This window comes from Carcharhinus amblyrhynchos, chromosome 18 (assembly GCF_965287045.1).
Source record: "Carcharhinus amblyrhynchos chromosome 18, sCarAmb.v2.hapA, whole genome shotgun sequence".
NCBI lineage: Eukaryota > Metazoa > Chordata > Chondrichthyes > Carcharhiniformes > Carcharhinidae > Carcharhinus > Carcharhinus amblyrhynchos.
In genome coordinates, this window is record NC_137341.1 from 34,515,343 (window position 1) to 34,538,709 (window position 23,367).

Here is a 23,367-nt window from a genome sequence, read left to right on the forward strand (position 1 = left end):
CTGTCTTATTCCAATGATTCCATTGTTCAGATTAGAGCAAACAAGACTTGAACAAGAACAAACTTTTATTTCATGAATAAAATAAGAAACAACTGATTTTCAGGTTAGATTAGAGTCTTTCCATTGCAGAATTTCCATTTATTAGGATGAAATAGCCTGCTCTTAGTGTTTTTTTTAGCTCTATCCTGCTGTGGAATACAAAAATCGTAAACAAGTGCTGTTGAACCTTGTGATCTAATGACACATTGGAATCAGTTCCCACTGTGGCTAACTCCATCTGTTACCACTTCACCATTCAGAAATTGACAGGTTATTGGCTCAGACTCCATGTTCTTCACTGGTTCTTGGCCTTTAGGCTAAGAAATGTCAGATCAAGCCCAAGATGCTTACCTGGCAAGTAAGTAAACCATGGTCAACAGGTGGTTCACCCAGGCTAGGGTAGAGTCAACAATTGGGTTAGCCGATGAGGTTCAACTGAAGCATCGACTGATGCAATTTTTCAAAGCCACCTCAGCCTTTGGACCAGAATGAAATATCAGATCAAGTCCAAGATGAGGTGCAATGCCTCATCTTGGACCTTGCCCCTCTTGTGGGGACTATGAATTGGATTCAATTTGACTTGGCTTTTTGGATAGAATAAATGTTTTAAAAACTGTTTCTTGGCCTTTTGGCTAAGATCAAGTATCAAACCAAGCATCACCTTATCCTGTCAGCTTGGATCTTGTTTGTCTCTCTTGTGGGGACCATAATTCAGTTGGATTTTGAATTTCGTTTTTGGAGCAAGCAAGGAATGGATTGGGTTTGCCTGATCCGTTGAGCGTTGGCTTTGTAAATTTAAGGATTGAATATAAAAAAAATTAAAACTGCATCAGATTAATTTGCCAAATTTATCAAACCTAAACTTCCTTTTAAAAGAAATACTCAGACAATTCCCAATGGAAAAAAAAGCTTTAATAGTTTGTGACAGGGAAAATTTCTTCCTTTTGTTGCAGACTTAATAGAAAGGAATCATTAACATTCAGTGAGCAGAAGAGTTAAGACATTGCTTTAGGAAGGGATTTGTTTGAGAAGCAGTGGCTTGGTAGTATTGTCATTATTAATGCAGAAACCCAGAGAAATGCTCTGGGGACTTGGGTTCAAATCCCACCATGACAGATGGTGATATTTGAATTGGATAAAAATCTTGAATTAAAAGTCTTAAATGACCATGAAACCATTGTTCATAGTTTTTTTTTAAAACAACAATCTCGTTCACTAATGTCCTTTGGAGAAGGAAATCTGGTCTGGCCTACATATGACTCCAGTCCAAAAGCAATGTGGTTGATTCCTCAAGGATGAGCAATTGATGCTGGCTCACCTAGAGACACCCACATCCCATGAGCAAATTTTTAAAAAGTTCAAGAATATCACAGTTGGCAGTGCTTCCAATTTTGAAATCATGCTCCAAACACCAGATCATTTATATCAGAAGAGCAGTGGTCCTGCTTGAGTTAGAGCTTTCCCTACAACACTAGCAGTGCAATCCCAAATCAGGCTGTCGTTGAAGCAATTTTTTCTCTGTATCTTACCAATCTCATAAGTATTGTTCAACTATCAACCAACATCTTACCCTGGTTTCTTGTGTTGAGTACCCCATTCCTATATGACAATTACTCCATTACTTACCCACTCCTATAGGAGATGTCATTTTCATTTGACTTGCCAAGACACTAATGTATCTCCAGCTTTCGATATTGAGACAGATAAAATGATCCACAATTGGTGACCATACCTTCACTTACCTTGGTCTTAAGTTCCACAATTCCTGGCAAAACCCCTCTATCTTCCTTTCTTTGTTTTAAGGCATTCCTTAAATAAAGTTTTTGATTATCTGTCTTAATGTGGCCTGGTGTCAGAATTGTTTTATAATGCTCCTGTGAAGCAGCTTGATATATATTACCATATTGAATACATTTTTACATGAATTTTTTTGTTGCCATTAGATATTTTTATCTCGTGACTCATTAAATATTCCTGTACAGCACAGATATATTAAGGATTTGCTCCCTGTTTGATATATTTTACTCAACCCAACATTTGTATCTGTATAAGGTATAGATGTGGCGCTCTAACTGGCTCAGTTGCTAAAGCTCACATGTAATTGGACACAATGAGTTGAAATGGCCTCTTTCTTTGCCGTGAGTTAAACGCTTCTTTTCTATGGACCCCTCAACCAGAAGACCTCACACTTGTGGGTTGGGCTGGAGGAGGCGGAACAAGAGGTAGAACCACCAAAATGGCAGGGCTGGTACAACAACTCCTGTTCCTCAAGATTTCAGTAATCTCAGCCAGGGGCTCAGGAGAGGCTTCACAATTGGTCCAGTGACTCACTGATCTGGATGGGTTTGTCAGCCACCTTCCTGCTTGGAAGGTGTGTGTGTGAGGATATTGGATAATGACAGTGCACACACTATTCCAGTAAACTTCACAGAATGCTGGCCTTCATAGCGAGGGGGATTGAATATAAAAGTAGGGAGGTCTTGCTGCAGCTGTATAGGGCATTGGTGAGGCCACAGCTGGAGTACTGTGTGCAGTTTTGGGCGCCGCACCTGCGCAAGGATATTTTGGCCCTGGAGGGAGTGCAGAGGAGGTTTACTAGGCTGATACCGGAGTTGAGGGGATTGAGCTATGAGGAGAGGCTGAATAAACTAGGCTTGTACTCGTTAGAGTTTAGAAGAATGAGGGGAGATCTCATTGAGACGTATAAGATGATGAATGGGATGGATAGGATAGAGGTGGAGAGACTCTTCCCGCTCAAAAAAGACAGTAGGACTAGGGGGCACAGCCTCAAGATAAAGGGGAGGCGGTTTAGAACGGAGTTGAGGAGGAACTTCTTCACTCAAAGGGTGGTGAATCTCTGGAATTCTCTGCCCGTTGAAGTGGTGGAGGCTGCCTCGCTAAATATTTTTAAGAAGCGGGTTGATGGGTTCTTGATAAGAGAGGGGATTAAGGGTTATGGGGAGAGGGCGGGAAAGTGGAACTGAGCCACAACAGATCAGCCATGATCTTATTGAATGGCGGGGCAGGCTCGAAGGGCTAGATGGCCTACTCCTGCTCCTATTTCTTATGTTCTTATGTTCTTAACTTAGAGTACAGTATCAGGCCATTCAGCCCAACTGATCTATGCTAATTCTACACAAGCTTTCTACCACCCTACTACATCTCCTCAATCTTTCTATCTCTTTCTTCTTCTTATATGTATCTAGTGCCCCTCAATGAAATACTGGGGAAGTGTGTTAAACTCAAGTTTATTTGGGATTCTGTGTCACAGGCTGTACTCCAATAAATAAAGTAAGCAAATGGACCACCTATTATTGACAGTGCCTGTCTTGATTAGGCTTACAATCATTCAGCAGTTTAATGTTTAACCTACATGGGAGGGAGAAATCAAGACATACAATTGTCTTGCAGTTTTGGGAACAAAGGTCAGAACGATTGTCCCTTCCACTTTCTACTGTTCACTCATCATTGGCACCTAGCACCAAAAACATCTTTAATCCCTTCACACTAGCTCTTCATTTTGGTTCTCCAATTAAGGTACAAGGCTCACGCAATGCAGGTAAACATATTTTCCACATGTAGATTCACTGAAAATCTACCATCAATCAGTGGCTAAGGGAAGTAAACCAGCCATAGTAATCAATAAAAACACTCCCATCCTGATTTTCATTTTACAACTTTAACCGGTGGATTTGTTGGTAAAATTCACACAACCTTTGGACATGAATGAAGATTGAGATTACAGGCCACATATCGTGCCTCAGTTGCTCAATCATTATTCACTGATCAGAAATGCAAGTGACCACATCTGGATTCCCAGTTAGCCCATACTAGTTCACAACTTGGACAACACTATATCAAACCAGTCAGAGGAGCTTGCAAATCATTTGCATTCTTCAAAATAATTATGTAGAAACATAGTCCAACACACAGTCAAAATGTAAAATCAGAAAATATATTTCTCTTTTCATTGAAGGACTGGTACAGAAAGACTTTCTCATTTAAAAATCACAATAACAGTTTCTGTTCACTTATCAGAATTTTACTACATGACAAGTTTTAAACAAACGGGAGCAACATAAATTCCAGTTCCACTTCCCAAGATGTGATTAATGGTTTAACTCTGTCCGTGGCCTTTTCAAATTAGGACCTATTCTGCCCTCTTTTTGTTCTTCATAAATTGAGAACTGCAGCACAATGTAAGCAATGGCTGGCTGCAACCACACTTTAGAAAACCTGTGAATCCTGATAACTTGATGAGTTGGTAGAACAGAGACTGGGGAAGGTGTCAGGTTCAAACTCTGGCCCCTGCTAAGGTAACTGATGTTAGCTAGAGACTAGCAATTTTTAAAGAAGTTTATTTATTAGTGTCTCAAGTAGGCCCACATTAACACTGCAATGAAGTTACTGTGAAAATCCTCCAGCACCAATTGGCCTGTGAGCTCAAACAATGAGCAGAGCAGGGAAAGGGACTCCAGCGATACTGGATCAGGACACCTCCCTTACCTGTGGCTTTCCCACTGGAATCAAATAGTCTGCTACCCTCTTGTGTCTAAAGATCACTTGGCCAAGCTACCAGAAGATAACTGGTACCAGTTGGGTTCCTGCCATCAAAAGAGAAAGGGAGAACTCGAAAGGGAAGCAAAAGGTAGCTGTAAGTGAAAGGAGCAGCCGCAAAATCTCCTTAGTTGCTGATCTTGGTTCAGACCCATTCAATGATGTGTCATACAAAGACCAAAGAGGAGCACAATGCAATGTGTACATCAACATACCAGGCTGACAAGCAAACATACACTTCACAAGGAGTGAACAGTTCATTCATTTGGAAGCAGTATAGTTGTATTGGGTCAAATGATTAAGAGTGGTTGCTAGGGAGTTGGGAAGGCTCGGCAGCTCCTTGACTTAGACATTCACTCTTGGTGATTCTACTGTTGTTATGCCTACAACTTTATTTTGGGGAATGGGGAAAAACACCAGCTGACACTACAATCAAGGCACAGTTTTGTTTTAACTGCACAGCATTTATAGTCCATACCTCCCCTTGTGAGCAGTAAATCAGACATACAAACGCAGAATCCAAAGAAATGGGGCATGCAGGGCTCAATGGCCTATGGTTCCTCACATTGTGTTGCTGATTGTAGGTGCAGTGATGTGGTGTGCTAGTGACGGAGGAATCACTAAAAAGTAACTCTCAGCAATGCCAGCCAAGTCGGAACAGCAGTGGAGCTTGGAGGCACAGTTACCTGGTTTGAATATCCATCTGCCACATTAGTGAATATATGGATCCAAAGAAAAAGTGACAAAGGAACTAGCAGGACAATGTAGCAGAAATAAATGTACCATTTTTAAAAAAATCAAAGCAGTAAACATACAGCACTTTTGCTGGGATACTGGAAAGCAGCAAGGAAAATGGGAGGATAGTTCAAGGAGCTGGCACACACCTGATGGGCTGAATGCCCTGTTGTGTTGCATCACTCAATCTCACTCTGCTTTGCAGCTGGAAGAGTGCACAGGTAATGAGAGGGAGGGTATTTCAGACCATGTTCTCAAGGACACTGTTAAATTTAATCTTGTCCAACAATAACAACTATCCATTTTCAAAACTGACATCTAAAAGCCACTGGAATAGAAATTAAGACTAGAACAGACTCAAGAGTGTTCTGCTATTCAGGAAGCTTTTGAGTGTGTTCAGTATTGGGACAAATGCAATCCCACTCAGTGTGAGAGTTCAATTGTTTTACAGTGCCTATATTTAACATCACCCAAGCAAGCATGAAAACATACCTCACTCTATTTAAACTCACTAAGAAGCCTCACAGCAGGTTAAAGTCCAATGGGTTTATTTGGAATCACGAGTTTTCGGAGCGCTGCTCCTTCATCAGGAGACTGAGCAACACTCCAAAAGCTCGTGATTCCAAATAAACCAGTTGGACTTTAATCTGGTGTTGTGGGACTTGCAACTGTGCCCACCCCAGTCCAACACTGGCATGTCCACATCATATATAAACAATGGAGTGAACAAAGGATAGCTTCTCCTCCAGGGTCACAAGTCCTGCCTTGCATTAAAACCCTTGGACACTATTTAATTTCTTGCTGGCTAAGAAATTCAGGCTGGTAAATATCTCTGTGATATAGAATTTACAACACTGAAACAGACCATTCATCCAAACCAGTCCACTCTAGTGTTTGATCTCCACATGGGCTATAACTGGATAATAACATCTTGATGCTGTTCAAGTGATGCCATTCTGAAGCTACCACACTGGAATCTAACTGCAATGTCCCAAGATAGTTACAGTGCTGCAAACAAACTGCAAGAACCTGCTAGGGGTGGCATGGTGGCACAGTTAGCACTGCTGCCTCATAGCACCAGGGGCCTGTGTTCAATTCCTGGCTTGGGTCACTATCTATGTAGAGTCTGCACATTCTCCCTGTGTCTGTGTGGGTTTCCTCCAGGTGCTCCAGTTTCTTCCCGCAGTCCAAGAGATGTGCAGATTAGGTGCACTGGCCATAACAAATTCTCCCTCAGTTAAAAACAGGCGCCGGAGTGTGGCAACTAGGGAATTTTCACAGTAACTTCATTGCAATGTTAATGTAACATTGACTAATAAATAAACTTTAACTTTTAGGATAATATCAAGCATTAAACAAACGTACAAGAGCTGCTCATTATTTCTCACAACACAAAGGAAACGTCACTTTTAATCAAGTGTCAGGGCTGATCTTGGCAGAGGCAGTGACTCCTGCTGCCCCAGAAAGGGGGCTGAAAGATTGCTTTTTCCAAGTTGAGGCTAAGGCACATCAGTGGTACAACATGGAATGATGTGGAAGGTGTTAAGAGAGTCTAAAAGGAAGGATCAGTCTCAGACTAAGAGATTGGCATTTAGGTCTGGGATGATCAGAAATATCTTCACTCAAAGGGCTGTGAATCTCGGGAATTCCCTACCCCAGAGCATGTTTCAGATGAAGAGCAGACTGAGACCAGGAGAGGGTTGTGCACAAAGGGTATCAGGAGCTATGGGACAAGGAGCAAAAGTGGAACTGAAGTACAAGATCAGCCACAATCATACTGAATGGTTCAAGAAGCTCAAGGGAGTAAATGGTCTACTCCAGAGGTCTCCAAACTCCAATCCAGATGCGGCCTGCTGTAGGCCGGATGTGGCCCGCGGGCCGTAGTTTGGAAACTCCTGGTCTACTCCAACTCCTATTTATTATTATCTGATAGTGAGCCCCTGAAATGAGAATGTGTCCCATTCACCAGCATTCACATTCGTCATGTTATAAGCTCAAACACTTTACAAAGTTAGGCACAAAACTTCACAGAGCTGGTGAACAAATGGCCACTGGAAGGTTAATAGGAGGTCAGAGAGTGGATGAGGGATGGGAGTGGATTTTAAGGTCTAGAAGTTCTCGCTGTGTAACATGTTTATGTCTATTTTATATTAGTGTGCTTGTAATCAAAAATATACATCATAAGACAGTTAAACATGGAACACTACATTTAAAAAAAATACTCCTTTTTTAATAAAAGATACTCTATCACTAATTCACACTGCAAGTATGGTCCAGTGCAGTTGATCTCAAAGCTAATGAGATAGGCCTGTGACCAGTGATGTGAAGACACTGAGAGTGTCATCTCCACTAGTCACATAATGGCAAAAATACAAAACCAAGTGATTTCAGAGGTAAGGTGGGTAAATGGAGTTAGATACAGATCAGCCATTATCTGGATGAATGGTGGAACAGGCTGGAGAGGGATGAATGGCTTCTTCTGGTTCCAAACATCATGCCCAAAAACATGAATTATCATTCGGATCTCAACACAGGAAGTGAGGAACCCAGAAAAATCAACGGGTTTAGGAAATATTGATGTAAATGAGATTGAAACTTCATTAGGTTCAGGAAAGGCCACTAATAACTATTGAAAATAAGAAATTATGAAAGAGCTGCATCCTCAGGAATTCCAGGAAGATCATATTCAAATAAATTACATTTCATTTTGGAGTACAGTTACTGTTGTTATTCAGTTAAACACTGCAGACAATTACACAGTGCATCATTTCCCTGATGGATGAGTTTGTGATATAACCTTGTACCTGTTTATCCAGAGGTTAGATTTTACACGAGATCATGAGAATCAAAATTGGAAAGAGACGGTGGGTGCGCTTTCAGAAGCTGTGGGTACATGTGTGCCCACTCTCCTTCACAGAGGCAGGGACTAACTAGGCTGTACCAACAAGACACAGGCCTCCTGATTTCCGTTTACTCAGTCAAAACCTATGAAGATGACCCGACGTTATGGCCTTACACCAAAAATATCAAAAAGTATGAGGAAATACCCTTGGATATTTTTTCCTTATATGATAATATACATCAATGCATTGAGTTGCAAATTCTGGTATAAAAATATTGCGAGTAACCATTTCTCATATCTTTATGTACTCTGGCTTTTGCTTACTCGATTATTCCACAACCAAGGAACATGTTCTCAAAGCTTACACTAAAAAATGTCGCCAGAAAAATACGCCACTGCAGTTTAACTAGGGCTTTGCTGGTGGACATGATAAGCTGCCTGGGGGGGCGGGTAGAGACAATTAGCTCCTGACTGCCGGAGGTAGCAAAAGGAGAGAATATATTGACCAAATATCGAGATGAGATGGTGCAGGGCTAAACACACAACGGCGTTAGTTGTCAACTGGGTAATTGGGGAGTAAGTTAAGTTGCCTTTCCACAGCTCGAGCCGATCAAGTCTCCTGTCCAGTAGATACTTGAAACAGCTATCGGGAGAAAAGCCCAATCCTACGAGTCTTCTCAGAATACACAGGCACAAGCTGTTTATTCTGTTCTCCCACCATTAAAGCTGATTGCTTCTCCTCCCCAACACCCCTACCCAATCTCAAATATGGCTATAAGTAAAATCTCACAGGATGGCAAATCAATGCTCGCTCCCCCAACTGTGTTGAGCCACACCTCTGGACACCATCCTCTTCGTGCTGACCAGCTATCTCCCACTATTTCTGCCTGGCCAGTGCTTTGTAGATGCTGAGTCCCAAGAAGGCAACAATGGTGGCTCCAAATGTGATTCGTAGCCAGTAGGACGTGATGCTGAGCTCTGCCTCATTCAAGTCACTGCACAAGATGTGAGAGAGAGAGAGAGAGATAAAGGTCAATGAAGAGCAGTGAAAGAGAGCCCCAGCTATCACAATACAAAGGGACCATTGTTACAACACTTACATGCACACAACAGGATGTGACCACCAAATGATAACCATCAATGCAAATGCATATTTCCTGGGGTGGGAGCGCTCAAAAACCTTGGTTTCCAGGCAATGAAATGTTGCCCGATTCATAGAAAGATCTGTGGCAGAACTTGTTTATGTACTGCAACCATGAGCTGTGTACAATGCCCCTCACTGCCCCATTCCAAAGCAGAGCTCCTACGGAGGTGGTAGTGGCACTATTTCCACTGCAGATGCAGGTTGCTGATGACAGTGCAGACAACTCACTTGATGCTGGCACCACCTACACTGGCATTGACCAAAACCTGGCTGGGTGGATTCTCCAAACTCTGTGACTGGTGAACACATTCAAGCTCAGGAATCCAGCAAGCTTTGAATCCCAAAGTGATGGAGCAACATGAAGTTTATAAAATGAAGAAGGGAATAGACTGTACATGAGTTGACAGTTTCTTCTGACTAAATAGGTCAAGATATGCAAGTCCTAAAGAAGACTGGGGTCACAGTCCCATGTTATTTAAACCAGATTGAGGGTACAGCTTTAGAACATGGTCATTTTCCCCAGAGAATAGTGGATTTCTGAAAAGGGCTGGCAGTTTGCATGATGGATGTGGAATCGCTGAATTCCCTCAAGCCAGGGCTATTTCTGGTGCAGGAGGTGATCTTACACAAGAAGCTGGTAATTTAATCAGGGCCAGAATAGTCCCAACACGTCCATCTCTAACACATACTCAACCCTCCCCATCACTTCTCTAAACCCAACGACTCCTTTCCTCACCCTGCTCTCTGACACAACCCAAAAACACCCCCTACTCCCAACTCCACCTGCAACACTAATCCTCTCCCAACTTCTTTCACCTACTCATCAATCCCATGCCAACTGAACCCTCCCTTAGGAGGGAAACCAGGGACCACAACATCAAGTTAACCAAAATTAAATGAGAATGTTCTAGAATACTCACGGGAACGCTGCAGCAAGTGCAAGCCGGGAGTAGATCTGAGATTGTGTTGCCTCGTCACTGTTGCAGCTGAAATGAAAGGGGGCTGGGAGTCTGTGTTTGTAGCAGAATTCTACAGGTGTGATCCCGTGTTCCTGCTTCTGTTCCGGTAAATCAGCCTTTGATGCGACAAAAATGCAGGGGATTCTGCTCTCCATGTAGTGTTCCTATGGAGCACAAACCACATAACTACTGTGCTACAAGAGCAGGGCAGAGGCTGACAATACTGCAGGGAATAACATATCTCCTGACTCCCCAGAGCCTACCCACCATCTACAAGGCATATATCAGGAGTGTAATGGAATACTCCCCACTTGCCTGGATGAATGCAACTCCAACAACACTCAAGAAGCTCAACACTATCCAGGACAAAGCAGCTACCTTAAACATCGCTCAGTGGCAGCATATCTACCATCAACAAGATGCAGTGCAGCAACTCACCAAGGATTCTCTGACAGCTCATTCCAAGCCCATGACCTCTGTTGCCTAGAAGAACAAGGGTAGCAGACACATGGAAGCCCCTCAGTGTCATACACAATTGTCACTTGGAACTATTATCACATTCATTCAGTATCACTGGGTCAAAATCCTGGCACTCCCATTTTAACAGCAGTGGATGTACTGACACCACATGGACCGTAGCGGATCAAGGTGGCAGCTCACCACCACTTCACCACCATCCAAAGACGTGCGGGTTAGGTTGATTGACCATACTTAAATTGCCCCTTAGTGTCCTGAGCTGTGTAGTTTAGAGGGATTAGTGGGTAAAATATGTAGGGATATGGGGGCAGGGCCTGGGTAGGATTGTGGTCGGTGCAGACTCGATGGGCCAAATGGCCTCTTTCCATACTGTAGGGTTTCTATGATTTCTCAAGGTTAACTAGAGATGGGTAATAAATGCTAACCTTGCCAGCAACAATGAATAATTTATGTTTTAAATTATTGCCATAGCTTTACGTTTCATGGGGTGCGGGGTGGGTGACCCCAGATCGGGGTGCGGGGTGGGTGACCCCGGATCGGGGTGCGGGGTGGGTGACCCCGGATCGGGGTGCGGGGTGGGTGACCCCGGATCGGGGTGCGGGGTGGGTGACCCCGGATCGGGGTGCGGGGTGGGTGACCCCGGATCGGGGTGCGGGGTGGGTGACCCCGGATCGGGGTGCGGGGTGGGTGACCCCGGATCGGGTTGCGGGGTGGGTGACCCCGGATCGGGGTGCGGGGTGGGTGACCCCGGATCGGGGTGCGGGGTGGGTGACCCCGGATCGGGGTGCGGGGTGGGTGACCCCGGATCGGGGTGCGGGGTGGGTGACCCCGGATCGGGGTGCGGGGTGGGTGACCCCGGATCGGGGTGCGGGGTGGGTGACCCCGGATCGGGATGTGCAGTGGCAGTTACACATCCTGCTCAATTTTTCTTTCCCTTGGCAGTCAATGGAAAGGGAATCTGGAGAGGGAATTTGGAATTGTGTCTAACAAGTGGAAGCTCCAACATCAACCCCCTCCCTGGAGAATCCAGCCAAAAGCTGGATTCATTCTCTTATGTGGGTATCTGTATAACAGACCATCTTTCAATCATAGCCAGTACAGGCAATGCGCATCAATATAACCATTTCTGTAAGATATCAGAGTGGGGGTAAAGAAAGAACTTTAATTTGTATAACACCTTTCACAACCTCAAGGCTTTCCAAACTATTTTACAGCCAAATAAGTTGTATTTTTTAAAGTTATAATATGAAGAAAACACTTGCACGGCCTATTTGCACACAGCAAGTTCCAATAAACAGCCATGTGATAGGGACCAGATAACTGCTTGTTAGGTGAACATATACATGTTGCCCCAGGACACCAGGGGAGCTCATGTGCCCCTCTTCAATCGTGTCACAATTCAAAGGGGCTTTCTGGCCCTCAGTTTGATGTCCTGAGAGCAATAATAAAATTCAATATAATTCCAAGACTTCTTCCTCATTCCTCAGTCTACAAAGACCAACTTCCTGGAGTGCACAATATACAACAGTGGCATGCAAAACTAACTCAAGCCTGTTCCAGATCCTGAAGTGTAATTTATACCAATCAGACAGCAGCTCACCTTATAAATACTGGCACAGTAATTGAAGGATTTGGCATCAGTGATATCATACATCAGACAGGCAACGTCACAGGCGGCACTGGAGGCTTTCAGAAACTCCGTTTCAACATCCACCTCATGCAGCTAGGGCACAGAGAGGCACAAGTGAGCATCGCATTATGTTGCTGGATGCAGAGAGACAGACAACAGAAAGATACATAAAGACACAGACACACACACAGGTCAAATACAGATACACATACACACTGGAAGAGTGTATGTACACGCCGGAACAGTGCATGTATGCATGGACAGTGCATGTATGCATGCACACGCCAGGAAGTGCATATACACACACGCACACTGGGACAGTGCATATACGCACACACCGGGATAGTTTTGCACGCACACACACTGGAGGCATATACACACACAAAAACACATCAGGACAGTGCATACACACGCATGCACATACAAACACACACACACACATCTTCACAACATACCCAACACCACAATTTGAAAAAGCTGTGTACTGCAGTAGCAATATTAACATCTATTCAGAGTATTTCAATGATGATGTCAATGGCAGTAATTTATTGCTGTGTTAATATGAATCCTCCATCGCCTGTTATGCTCACTATTAAATACTTGTCCTGGCTGTTGACTTGCACAGTGTTGATTGTGAAATCAGAGACATCTCTGCCCATTTCACTCTGCATCTGAAACAAAAGGACAATGACTTTGTAAAGAAGTACCAGAACACAGCTTTGTTACAGTATGAACTTGTGATTTGTTTGGCATTGCAACATGTAATGCGTGTATTTACTTATTTGTTTTTTGGGATGTGGGCAACACCAGCCAAACTAGATTAATACCCATTCCAGTTGCCCTGATGGACCTTCTTAAACCACTGCAATCAGTGAGATGATGCTGTTTATTACAAGGTTAGGGAATAAATTCCAGGATTCTGACCCAGCACTGATGAAGGAATACATGAACCGTACCTTCATTTATACAGTACCTTTAACATAGTAAAACATCCCAACGTATTTCACAGCAGTATGATCAAATGAAATTTGACACCAATCCCCACACAAGGAAATATTGGAACAGGTAACTAAAACCTTGATCAAGGAGATTGATGGAGCTGTGGAGAGTATAGAGAGGGAACTCAGGGGTTATGGCAGCTGAAGATATGGCCATCAATGTGGGGTGATTAAAATTTTGGACGCTCTTGAGGCCAGAATCGGAGGCACATCGACATCTCAGAAAATTGTAGGGTCTAATAAGCTTACTGAGAGAAGGGGAGGTGAGGCAATGGAGGGTTTTGAAGATGAGGATATGAGGCTGAAGGAGCAAGCTGGCTTTGGGTAAACATCCCTCAGTGGAAGCAGCTCCACATACAGGAGTTAATACGGCACCAATGCCACACAATTAAGAGAGTAAAAGGGCAAGATCAATCCCTGACTGATGTCTAATGGGAGAGATATTACCCCTACCTTCAAACTCCGTCCCAGGAAAGCTTGCAGGAATGCCGTTTTCCCGGTGCCCTTCAGTCCGATTACTTTACACAGAAATACATTCCTCTGAGTTTGTCCTTTCTCCAGGTCCAGCTTCTTACTCCGAGTGACTGCAATAGAATTTTAAGATTAAAAAAAAATCAATCTTCAGGTAGTGAAATAAATATTCCTGCAACACTAAACTTGGGGATCAGCCATGAGCATTATACAGGAGCTACAGGTGGCAAGATTCCACTTCTGAAGGTATCAGTGTGACAAGAACTAGTCCCACAAGTCTTCCCAAGGGATCATTCCTCCTATGAACCCAATGAATGTCAGTGGGATATTCCACTGTAGAGTATATCAGTGTCATCAAATTGAAATGGAAAAAGGTAATTGGTTTTTCTCAAAGGCAATTAGGGCTTCACAATAAATGCTGGCCTAGCCAGCAATGCTTACATCCCACAAATGATGCAAGAAAAAAAAAATCAATCCTTTATCCTATTTCACTGTTGATCACAGCTCATCTGTATCTTGTCCCCATCTGCCTGCCTTGGCTTTCAACCTTATTACTTTGCTGAGCAAAATTTCAGTTTGAAAATTTTAATTGACTCCCAACCTCAACAGTGGTTTCTGTGGGATGGGGGGAATCCCAGAGAGAAAGGGATGCAGTTTCTACTTTCCTTTGTAAGTAGAAACATTATCTCTGAACAACCTTACTCCAATATCATCTTAAACACCTCAAATAAATCATCTTCTATACTTAAGGCACATTCACACATGATAACAGTGACCTGGCTGAGTTATCTCGAACTCAGAGGTGCTGACAGCAATTATATAGCCAATCTAGTTCTGATGCTCCTCTTTTGCACTTTCACCCCATACACCAATAATGCCATTTAAAGCTGTGGTGAGTCACGCTTATAAATGGTGTCCACTCAGCCATGTGTTGCCCCTTACCTGTGATGGCTGTAGTTTGGGATTCTTGCTCCATGATGGTAGTGTATCCCAGGTATCCAAGATACTCTATGCAGCGATGGACATCCAGGTAAGCTATGAACCTATCGAGGAGAAAGCAAAGGGGAGTGAGCTGCTTCCCAATTAATGCAGAGTCCAGACCAAGTGGCAAACATTAAGCATTTCAACAGATCTGGCTTTGGAGAGAACTGATTACATCTTGCATCTCCAGAAATGTCTCAAAATTGAAGTATTCGAGTGAGTGAGGGGAATTTTTTCACAGCAAGTTCTGAAGATCTGGAATGCATTGTCACAAAAGACAGTGGAAATAGATTTAAGAAGAACTTTCAAAATGAAATTGGAAAGCAGAAATTTTAGGGTTATGGAGAAATGGCATGGGAGTGAGACCAGTTGGAATGCTCCTTCAAAGAGCCAGCACAAGCATGACAGCCAAATAGCCTCCTTCTGAGACACAAGGGATCATATACAATATGGACCAGTGGCTGAAATGTGTTTAACTCCAAGGCATGTTCATTCGATACTTTTAACATTAGAGTTTCTGAAACATCAGGCCTGTTCAGTAGTATTATGCCTTGGACTACCTTTCCTTAAATTCCCCTTTCCTCCAGTTTTCCTTAATTTCCCTTCACTCATCGATATCTTGCAAAATTCTAGAATATGATTCCTGCATTGCCACTGCCTGTATTTTCACTGGGATGGAGGATAGGGTGGTTGAGTGGGAGATTGGTTGGCTGAGTTGGAGGATGGGGTGCTGAGTGGAGGGTTAAGGGGAAGGGAAAACTGGGAGGTGGAAGAGGGGTTGATGAGAGAGACTAGGTGGGGGAGAGGGGTGACTGAGTGCTGGGGATGACTGGGAAGTGGTGTTTAGGTAGCAGTGGAATGGGCCCCAACAATCCTGTCCCCTTTCACAAACAGAAAAAAAACACATGGCTACCGTAAAAATCCCTTAATCCCATTTCTCCACTAGAAATATACCCCACTAAATCTGTTACACACCAACACTGAAAGATTTTATATTTACACAGCACCTTTTATGACCTCAAACTGCCTAAACCATCCCAGCCAATGAAATATTTTTAAGTGTGGTCACTGTTGTCGTGTAGGAAATGTGGCAACCAATTTGTACACAGCAAGCTTCCACAGCAGTAATAAATTTAAAGTCCAGATAATCTGTTTCAGTGATGTTAGTTAACAATAAACCAGGAGTAAATTATCTGCTCAGATCACAACAGTGCCTTGGAATGTCTTTCATCTTTGTAGGAGGGCAAACAGGGCCTTGGTTTAATGTCTCCTCCAGAAATTCCCTCAATACTGCACTGAGTGTCAACCTTGACTTTGTGCTTTAGGCTCTGTAAGGGGACTTGAATTCACAATTTTCTAGTCCAGATCAGAGTGATATGCTTGAGGTACATCTAACACTGTTGGCTTTGGCCGACTGCCTGGATAAAGTGCCCACAATATGAGTTTTTATTTTACTTATCTCTCTTGGTATATGAACTCTGTAGTGGCACAGTGGTTAGTACTGCTGCCTCAACTGGGTTTGATTCCTGGCTTGCAGAGTCTGCACATTCTCCCAAGGTTTCCTCCCACAGTCTGAAAGACGTGCTGGTTAGGTGCATTGACCATGCTAAACTGTCCCTCAGTGTATCCAAACAGGTGCCGGAGTGTGGCAACTAGGGGATTTTCACAGTAACTTCATTGCAGTGTTAAGCCTACTTGTGACATGAATAAATAACCTTGGAACTTAAACTCTTTAGCTCTGGATGATTTAATTAATTCTCTAAAGCAGTCAATCATATAGATAGTACCTCCAAGAGGTTTGAGCTCTGAGAACTACTGCAGTAAATGTTAAGTGTTATGAGCGTTGGCACAAACACACAGTTACTGACAAACACTTACGTCCAGTGACATAGATAGCCATGAAGAGTGACCCAGCCTCTCTCGTCTGTGCACACTGTGTTAAAGACCTCTGGGCCCCAGGGGAAGTAAGGAAACACACTGAATAAATTCTTCAGTTCAATTGGAGAGAGAACACCATCATTATCCTGTGAGCAAGGAAATCACAGGTGAGACAAGAAACATGCCCCAAGTAACCTGCCCCTCCCTTCCCCCCGTGCTGCAGGTCTGAGAGATAACTACTTACTATATCATACTTCTCGAAGATTTGCTGCAGGAACATGTAGGTGCAGTGATTCAACTCGGTTGTACAATTGTAAGGAACTCGCAACCTGTGGGGAAGTACGCAGCTGATGAATTACAGATTCCTGTAAAAATCCACACGACCGTGACAAGTTACTGCGGCAATGACTGCCATTATTGGGTGGAAGATCAATATGTTCCATGGTCTAAATCAAGCGTGTGGGACAGGGAGGAGATACATAAGAACATAAGAAATAGGAGCAGGAGTAGGCCATCTAGCCCTTCGAGCCTGCCCCGCCATTCAATAAGATCATGGCTGATCTGTCGTGGCTCAGTTCCACATTCCCGCCCTCTCCCCATAACCCTTAATCCCCTCGCTTATCAAAAACCCATCAACCCGCGTCTTAAAAATATTTAGCGAGGCAGCCTCCACCACTTCAACGGGCAGAGAATTCCAGAGATTCACCACCCTTTGAGTGAAGAAGTTCCTCCTCAACTCCGTTCTAAACCGCCCCCCCTTTATCTTGAGGCTGTGCCCCCTAGTCCTACTGTCTTTTCTGAGCAGGAAGAATCTCTCCACCTCTATCCTATCCATCCCATTCATCATCTTATACGTCTCAATGAGATCTCCCCTCATTCTTCTAAACTCTAACGAGTACAAGCCTAGTTTATTCAGCCTCTCCTCATAGTTCAACCCCCTCAACTCTGGTATCAGCCTAGTAAACCTCCTCTGCACTCCCTCCAAGGCCAAAATATCCTTGCGTAAGTGCGGCGACCAAAACTGCACACAGTACTCCAGCTGCGGCCTCACCAATGCCCTATACAGCTGCAGCAAGACCTCCCTACTTTTATATTCAATCCCCCTCGCTATGAAGGCCAGCATCCCATTAGCCTTCCTGACCACCTGCTGCACCTGCAGGCGGGGTTTTTGCGACTCATGCACAAGGACCCTGAGGTCCCTCTGCACCGTCGCCTGCTGCAGTTTTTCGCCACGTAAGTAATAGTCCTTCCTACCATTATTCCTACCAAAGTGGACCACCTCGCACTTGCCAACATTAAATTCCATTTGCCAGTTCCTGGCCCATTCGCCCAGCCTATCTAGATCCTTCTGCAGACTCTCCACACCCTCCGCGCAATTTGCCGTTCCGCCAATCTTGGTGTCATCAGCAAATTTCGACACCATACACTCGGTTCCCTCCTCCAGATCATCTATATAAATGGTAAATAGCTGAGGCCCCAGCACCGACCCCTGGGGCACTCCACCAGTCACCAACCGCCAATCCGAATAGCACCCATTGACCCCCACTCTCTGCCTCCTATTTGACAACCAATCCTCTATCCACGCTAACACCCTACCCCCAACTCCATGCCCCCTTACCTTCTGCAATAACCTCTTGTGAGGTACCTTGTCAAACGCCTTCTGAAAATCAAGAAAGACCACATCCACCGGCTCTCCTCTATCCACCGCCCTAGACACATCCTCATAGAACTCCAATAAATTTGTCAGACACAACTTCCCCTTAACGAAACCGTGCTGCGTCTGCTCTATCAAGCAATTCCCCTCAAGATGCCTCGCTATTTCCTCCTTGATGACAGATTCTAACATTTTACCTACAACAGACGTTAAACTAACTGGCCTATAATTCCCTGCCTTTTGCCTGCCACCCTTCTTAAACAACAGCGTAACATTAGCCGTTTTCCAATCTTCCGGCACTTCCCCGGAATCCAGCGATGTTTGGAAAATAACCACCAAGGCATCCACTATCACCTCCGCCATTTCTTTCAGAACCCTCGGATGCATTCCATCCGGTCCTTGGGACTTGCCCACAATCAGTCCCTCCAGTCTGTCGAGCACAACACTCTGACTGCATTAGAAACATCCAGCTGTATGATTGGAACTGACGATCAGGACACAAATTTGATCACATTTTAAATTCAGCTGTTTACCCATTTGATAGCACAATGTTTTAGCATTGCTGCCTCACAGCACCAGGGACCAGGGTTCAATTCTAGCCTTGGGTGACTGCGTGGAGTTTGCACATTCTTCCTGTGTCTACATGGGTTTCGTCCAGGTGCTCCAGTTTTCTCCCAGGTTAGGCAGATTGGCCATGCTAAATTGCCCTTTAGTATCCAAACATGTCTAGGTTAAGTGGATTGGTGGGTTAAATATGTGAGGTTATAGGGATAGGGCCCAGGTACGATGCTCTGTTGGTGCATCAGTGCAGACTTGCTGGGCCAAATGGCCTCCTTCTGCACTGTAGGGATTCTATGAAAATAGTTTCTGAGTTGATAGTTCTACAATTTGAGCTCAGATTCATGAAATATAGAAGCAACTGCCATTAGGAGCTAATGATATTGTCCCTTCATCCCAAGCTCCACATGGGGATTAGACATCATACATTAAACCTCACAGCTTGTGACATTAATTGCTCTAATTGCCAGTCTGCACACAACATAAACATCTGCTGGTGTGCCTGATCCGACCTGCAGACAGACACTCTGAGGAGTGTGACTGTAACACTATATCCTCAGTTTATAGCTACTTACGGAGGATGGAGGTAGTCATCTGTCAGCTCCAAGTTATCATCGTAGCCGAACTTCCGTAGAACGGTCCAGGTGGTTTCGTGTCTTCCTCGTTGGATAAACAACGTGTTCAAGAACAGGAAACCTGGGAAGGGGAGAGTGGGGATATAGACAGGTTTAGTAGGATGGGAGCAGTGTGCCTGTTTAAATCAGAGACCATTACTACCTCATTTATTTAAGAGCAAAATGTCATGGCCTGGCATTCTGCACGATACATTGTAGTTCAGACATAAACTAACCAGGGCACAGTGAGAGTTCCCTCAAGCTGTTCAGGCACAAAACTCACTCACAACTGTGCTGCTTTGAATAAGAAGTTGGGAGGAGGGGGAAGTGAGGTTAAAGTAGGGTAGAAGGGTGCTTGAGGAGAAAAGCTGTGAACTGTACTGTCAGAATACTGAGCAGGCAAGACCTTCATCAGATAATTTTCACAGAGCCTTCAAGTTCAATACAGCTGTGTTATTTGGAAGCCATGATGGGCACCGTAAGAAGTGAATGCTCAACAGATGAAGGGGCAGTGCTCCGAAAGCTCGTGATTTCAAATAAACCTGTTGGACTTTTACCTGGTGTTGCAAGATTTCTTACCCTGTTACTTGCAGACAATGGTTACTATCTAGAGCCTACTCCTGAATTACTATCTTCAGAAAATTACAAGTAATTACCAATATTTAATTTAAATATTGAATAGACAACCATCGAGCCTGTACCCACCCTCTGAAAGAGCTATCCAATCACTTCGCTGATCTTTTCCCAAAGCCCTGCAAATTCTTCCTTCTTAAAAATAAAGTTCTCCCTACATGTCAGATAGGATCATACACACCTCATTCAGAAGAGAATTCTCCAAGAATGGGAGCACACATCTTATTTGCTAGTCTATTCTGAGGAATGAATTTCTTTCGATTCCATGAATCAGATATGGTTCAAGTCCACTCCACAAGCCTCAGTCTGAGACTGAGGATTGCAAACCCACCCCAGGCCCCTTGGAAAGTTAATATCTAAATAAGAAACTAAGTTATATCAATCATAAACCACTTACCACTTAAAGTCAGCCCATCGTCCAGAATTCCATCAGACATGTTTTTCCAGACTACAGTTTTCACATCTTCTAAAGCTTGTGGTGATAAGGGGTTCCTGAAACAGTATTTCTGAATGAAGAAATCAGAAAGTATGTTGTGAAGTCAAATGTGTGAGGTGGATTAGCTCCTGAAATACTTGGCCTCAGTGTGGGGTGTCTGTTTGCGTTTACACTGTTACAGTGCCTGGTACCTGCACAGTCCCTGATCCAGTCTCCAGCACACCTGGTGGAATTCCTACATTTACTTGCCCATACTCCACTGGAATTCCTGATCACTCTCTGGTCCAATCACTATTGCAACATCTCAATCCTACATTACAGCACAGTGGTTAGCACTGCTGCCTCACAGTGCCAGGGATCTGGATTTTATTCCGGCCTTGGGTGACTGTTTGTGTTTGCACATTCTGCCCATGTCTGCATGGGTTTCCTCCAGATGCTCCAGCCTTGGGTGACTGTTTGTGTTTGTGATGTGGATATGCTGGTGTTGGACTGGGGTAAACACAGTAAAAAGTCTGACAACACCAGGTTTAAGTCCAACCGATTTATTTGATAGTAAATCCGACCGATTTATTTCCTGACGAAGAGGGTAACCTCAAAAGCTAGTGAATTTACTATCAAATAAATCGGTTGGACTTAAACCTGGTGTTGTCAGACTTTTTACTGTGTTTGTGTTTGCACATACTGCATATCTGCATGGACTTCCTCCAGATGCTCCAGTTTCCTCCCACAGTCCAAAGATGCTTGGCCATGTTAAATTGCCCCTTAGATTAAAAAGTAAAAAAAATTAAAAAGTAGAACCGACAAGGTGGTTATCTCTGGACTACTGCCTGAACCGAGTGCAGACGGGCGTAAGGTTGATAAGATTAAGGAAGTGAATGGGTGGCTCAGGGATTGGTGTGGGAGGAATGGGTTTGAATTTATGGGGCATTGGCATCAGTATTGGGGTAGGTGGGACCTGTTCGGGTGGGATGGGGTTGGTCTGAACCGTGCTGGGACCAGAGTCCTGGCGAATCGTGTAAATAGGACTGTAGGTAGGGCTTTAAACTAATTAGGCGGGGGGGAGGGTGCGAGGGTGGGTGACATTATGGGGTCTAAAGTTAAGGAGAGGGTACAGGTAAGGGAAGAGGCCGAGGATGTCCCAATAATAAAGGGAGTAGGGGGCGTGAGTATGGTTGGTGGCGTTCGGGCAAATAGGGTCCAGGTGAAGGCTGGAATGAAGGCACTTTATCTAAATGCACGAAGCATTCGGAATAAAGTGGATGAGCTGGTGGCGCAGATCAGCACAAATGGATATGATCTGGTGGCCATTAGAGACGTGGCTGCAAGGTGACAGGGACTGGGAGCTGAATGTCCAGGGGTATCAAGTGTTTAGGAAGGATAGGCGGGAGGAAAAAGGGGGGGGCGTAGCTCTGCTGATTAAGGATAGCATCAGGGTGGTAGCAAGGGATGATATAGGAACCAAAGAGCAGAAAGTGGAATCGTTGTGGGTGGAGATTAGGAACAGCAAAGGGAGGAAGACGCTGGTGGGTGTCATCTATAGGCCCCCAAATAATGATCTGGAGGTGGGGCGGGCTGTTAACGCGCAAATAAGTGCGGCGTGCAAGAATGGGACGGCGATAATTATGGGGGATTTCAATCTACATATTGATTGGTCGACCCATGTTGGACGAGGTGGGCTCAAGGAGGAGTTCTTGGAATGCTGCTGGGATAGTTTCCTTGAACAGTGTGTGTTGGAGCCGACGAGGGAGCGAGCTATCTTGGATCTGGTGTTATGTAATGAGGCGGGTAGAATTAGGGACCTTGTGGCGAAGGATCCTCTTGGGGAGAGTGATCATTGTATGGTGGAGTTTCTGGTGCAGATGGAGGAGGAGAAAGTGGGTTCCCGGACACGCGTCCTTTGTTTGAACAGAGGGGAGTACGGTAGGATGAGAGAAGAATTGGCGAATGTTGACTGGGGGAGCGCGTTGGAAGGTAGGTCTGCTGAGGAGCAATGGAGGATCTTTAAGGAGATCTTTCTTGGTGCTCAGCAGAAACTTATTCCGATGGTTAAAAAGGACCGTAGGAGGAGAGGTAATAAGCCGTGGATAACGAAGTAGGTGAAGGAAAGTGTTAAATTAAAAGCGGAGGCGTTTAGAGTAGCTAAGAGTAGTGGGCGAGAAGAGGATTGGGAGAGGTTTAAAAGTCAACAAAGATTGACAAAGAAGTTGATAAAGAAGGGTAGGATAAACTATGAAGCTGGGCTAGTGCTTAATATAAAGAAGGATAGCAAGAGTTTTTATAAATATATAAAAAGGAAGAGGCTGGCTAGGGTGAACGTTGGACCCTTAGAGGATGAGAGGGGGGACTTAGTGGTAGGGGATGGGGAAATGGCTGAGGCCTTGAATAACTTTTTTGTTTCGGTCTTCACGGAGGAGGACGTGAATAATTTGCCGGGTGTTAGCGATGGAAAGATGGTAGGACAGGAGGGTCTCAATGACATTATTGTTAGTAGAGAGGCGGTGCTCGACAGACTGGAGGGACTGATTGTGGACAAGTCCCCAGGACCGGATGGAATGCATCCAAGGGTTCTGAAAGAAATGGCGGAGGTGATAGTGGATGCCTTGGTGGTTATTTTCCAAACATCGCTGGATTCCGGGGAAGTGCCGGAAGTGCTAATGTTACGCCATTGTTTAAGAAGGGTGGCAGGCAAAAGGCAGGGAATTATAGGCTGGTTAGTTTAACATCTGTTGTAGGTAAAATGTTAGAATCCGTCATCAAGGAG

General features: G+C 44.3%; 1 protein-coding gene across 2 annotated transcripts in view; it reads right to left on the reverse strand.

Annotated features, from left to right (window-relative positions):
• Nucleotides 1–3,980: 3,980 nt before the first annotated feature.
• The window catches only part of LOC145355006 (mitochondrial Rho GTPase 2-like), a 46,179-nt gene continuing 26,792 nt past the window's right edge, over nt 3,981–23,367 (reverse strand). The window contains exons 10-19 of one of the 2 annotated variants that reach the window (XM_080206762.1): nt 20,568–20,676; nt 19,499–19,619; nt 16,956–17,040; nt 16,712–16,857; nt 14,795–14,895; nt 13,835–13,965; nt 12,974–13,054; nt 12,354–12,476; nt 10,238–10,440; nt 3,981–9,168 (exon numbers count right to left, since the gene is read on the reverse strand). In XM_080206762.1, coding sequence (XP_080062888.1) covers nt 9,051–9,168; nt 10,238–10,440; nt 12,354–12,476; nt 12,974–13,054; nt 13,835–13,965; nt 14,795–14,895; nt 16,712–16,857; nt 16,956–17,040; nt 19,499–19,619; nt 20,568–20,676 — 1,218 coding nt within the window. In that variant the 3' untranslated portion in view covers nt 3,981–9,050. Of the gene's footprint in view, nt 9,169–10,237; nt 10,441–10,714; nt 10,760–12,353; nt 12,477–12,973; nt 13,055–13,834; nt 13,966–14,794; nt 14,896–16,711; nt 16,858–16,955; nt 17,041–19,498; nt 19,620–20,567; nt 20,677–23,367 lie in introns of those variants that run through there. The other variant, XM_080206763.1, reaches the window with a different exon arrangement.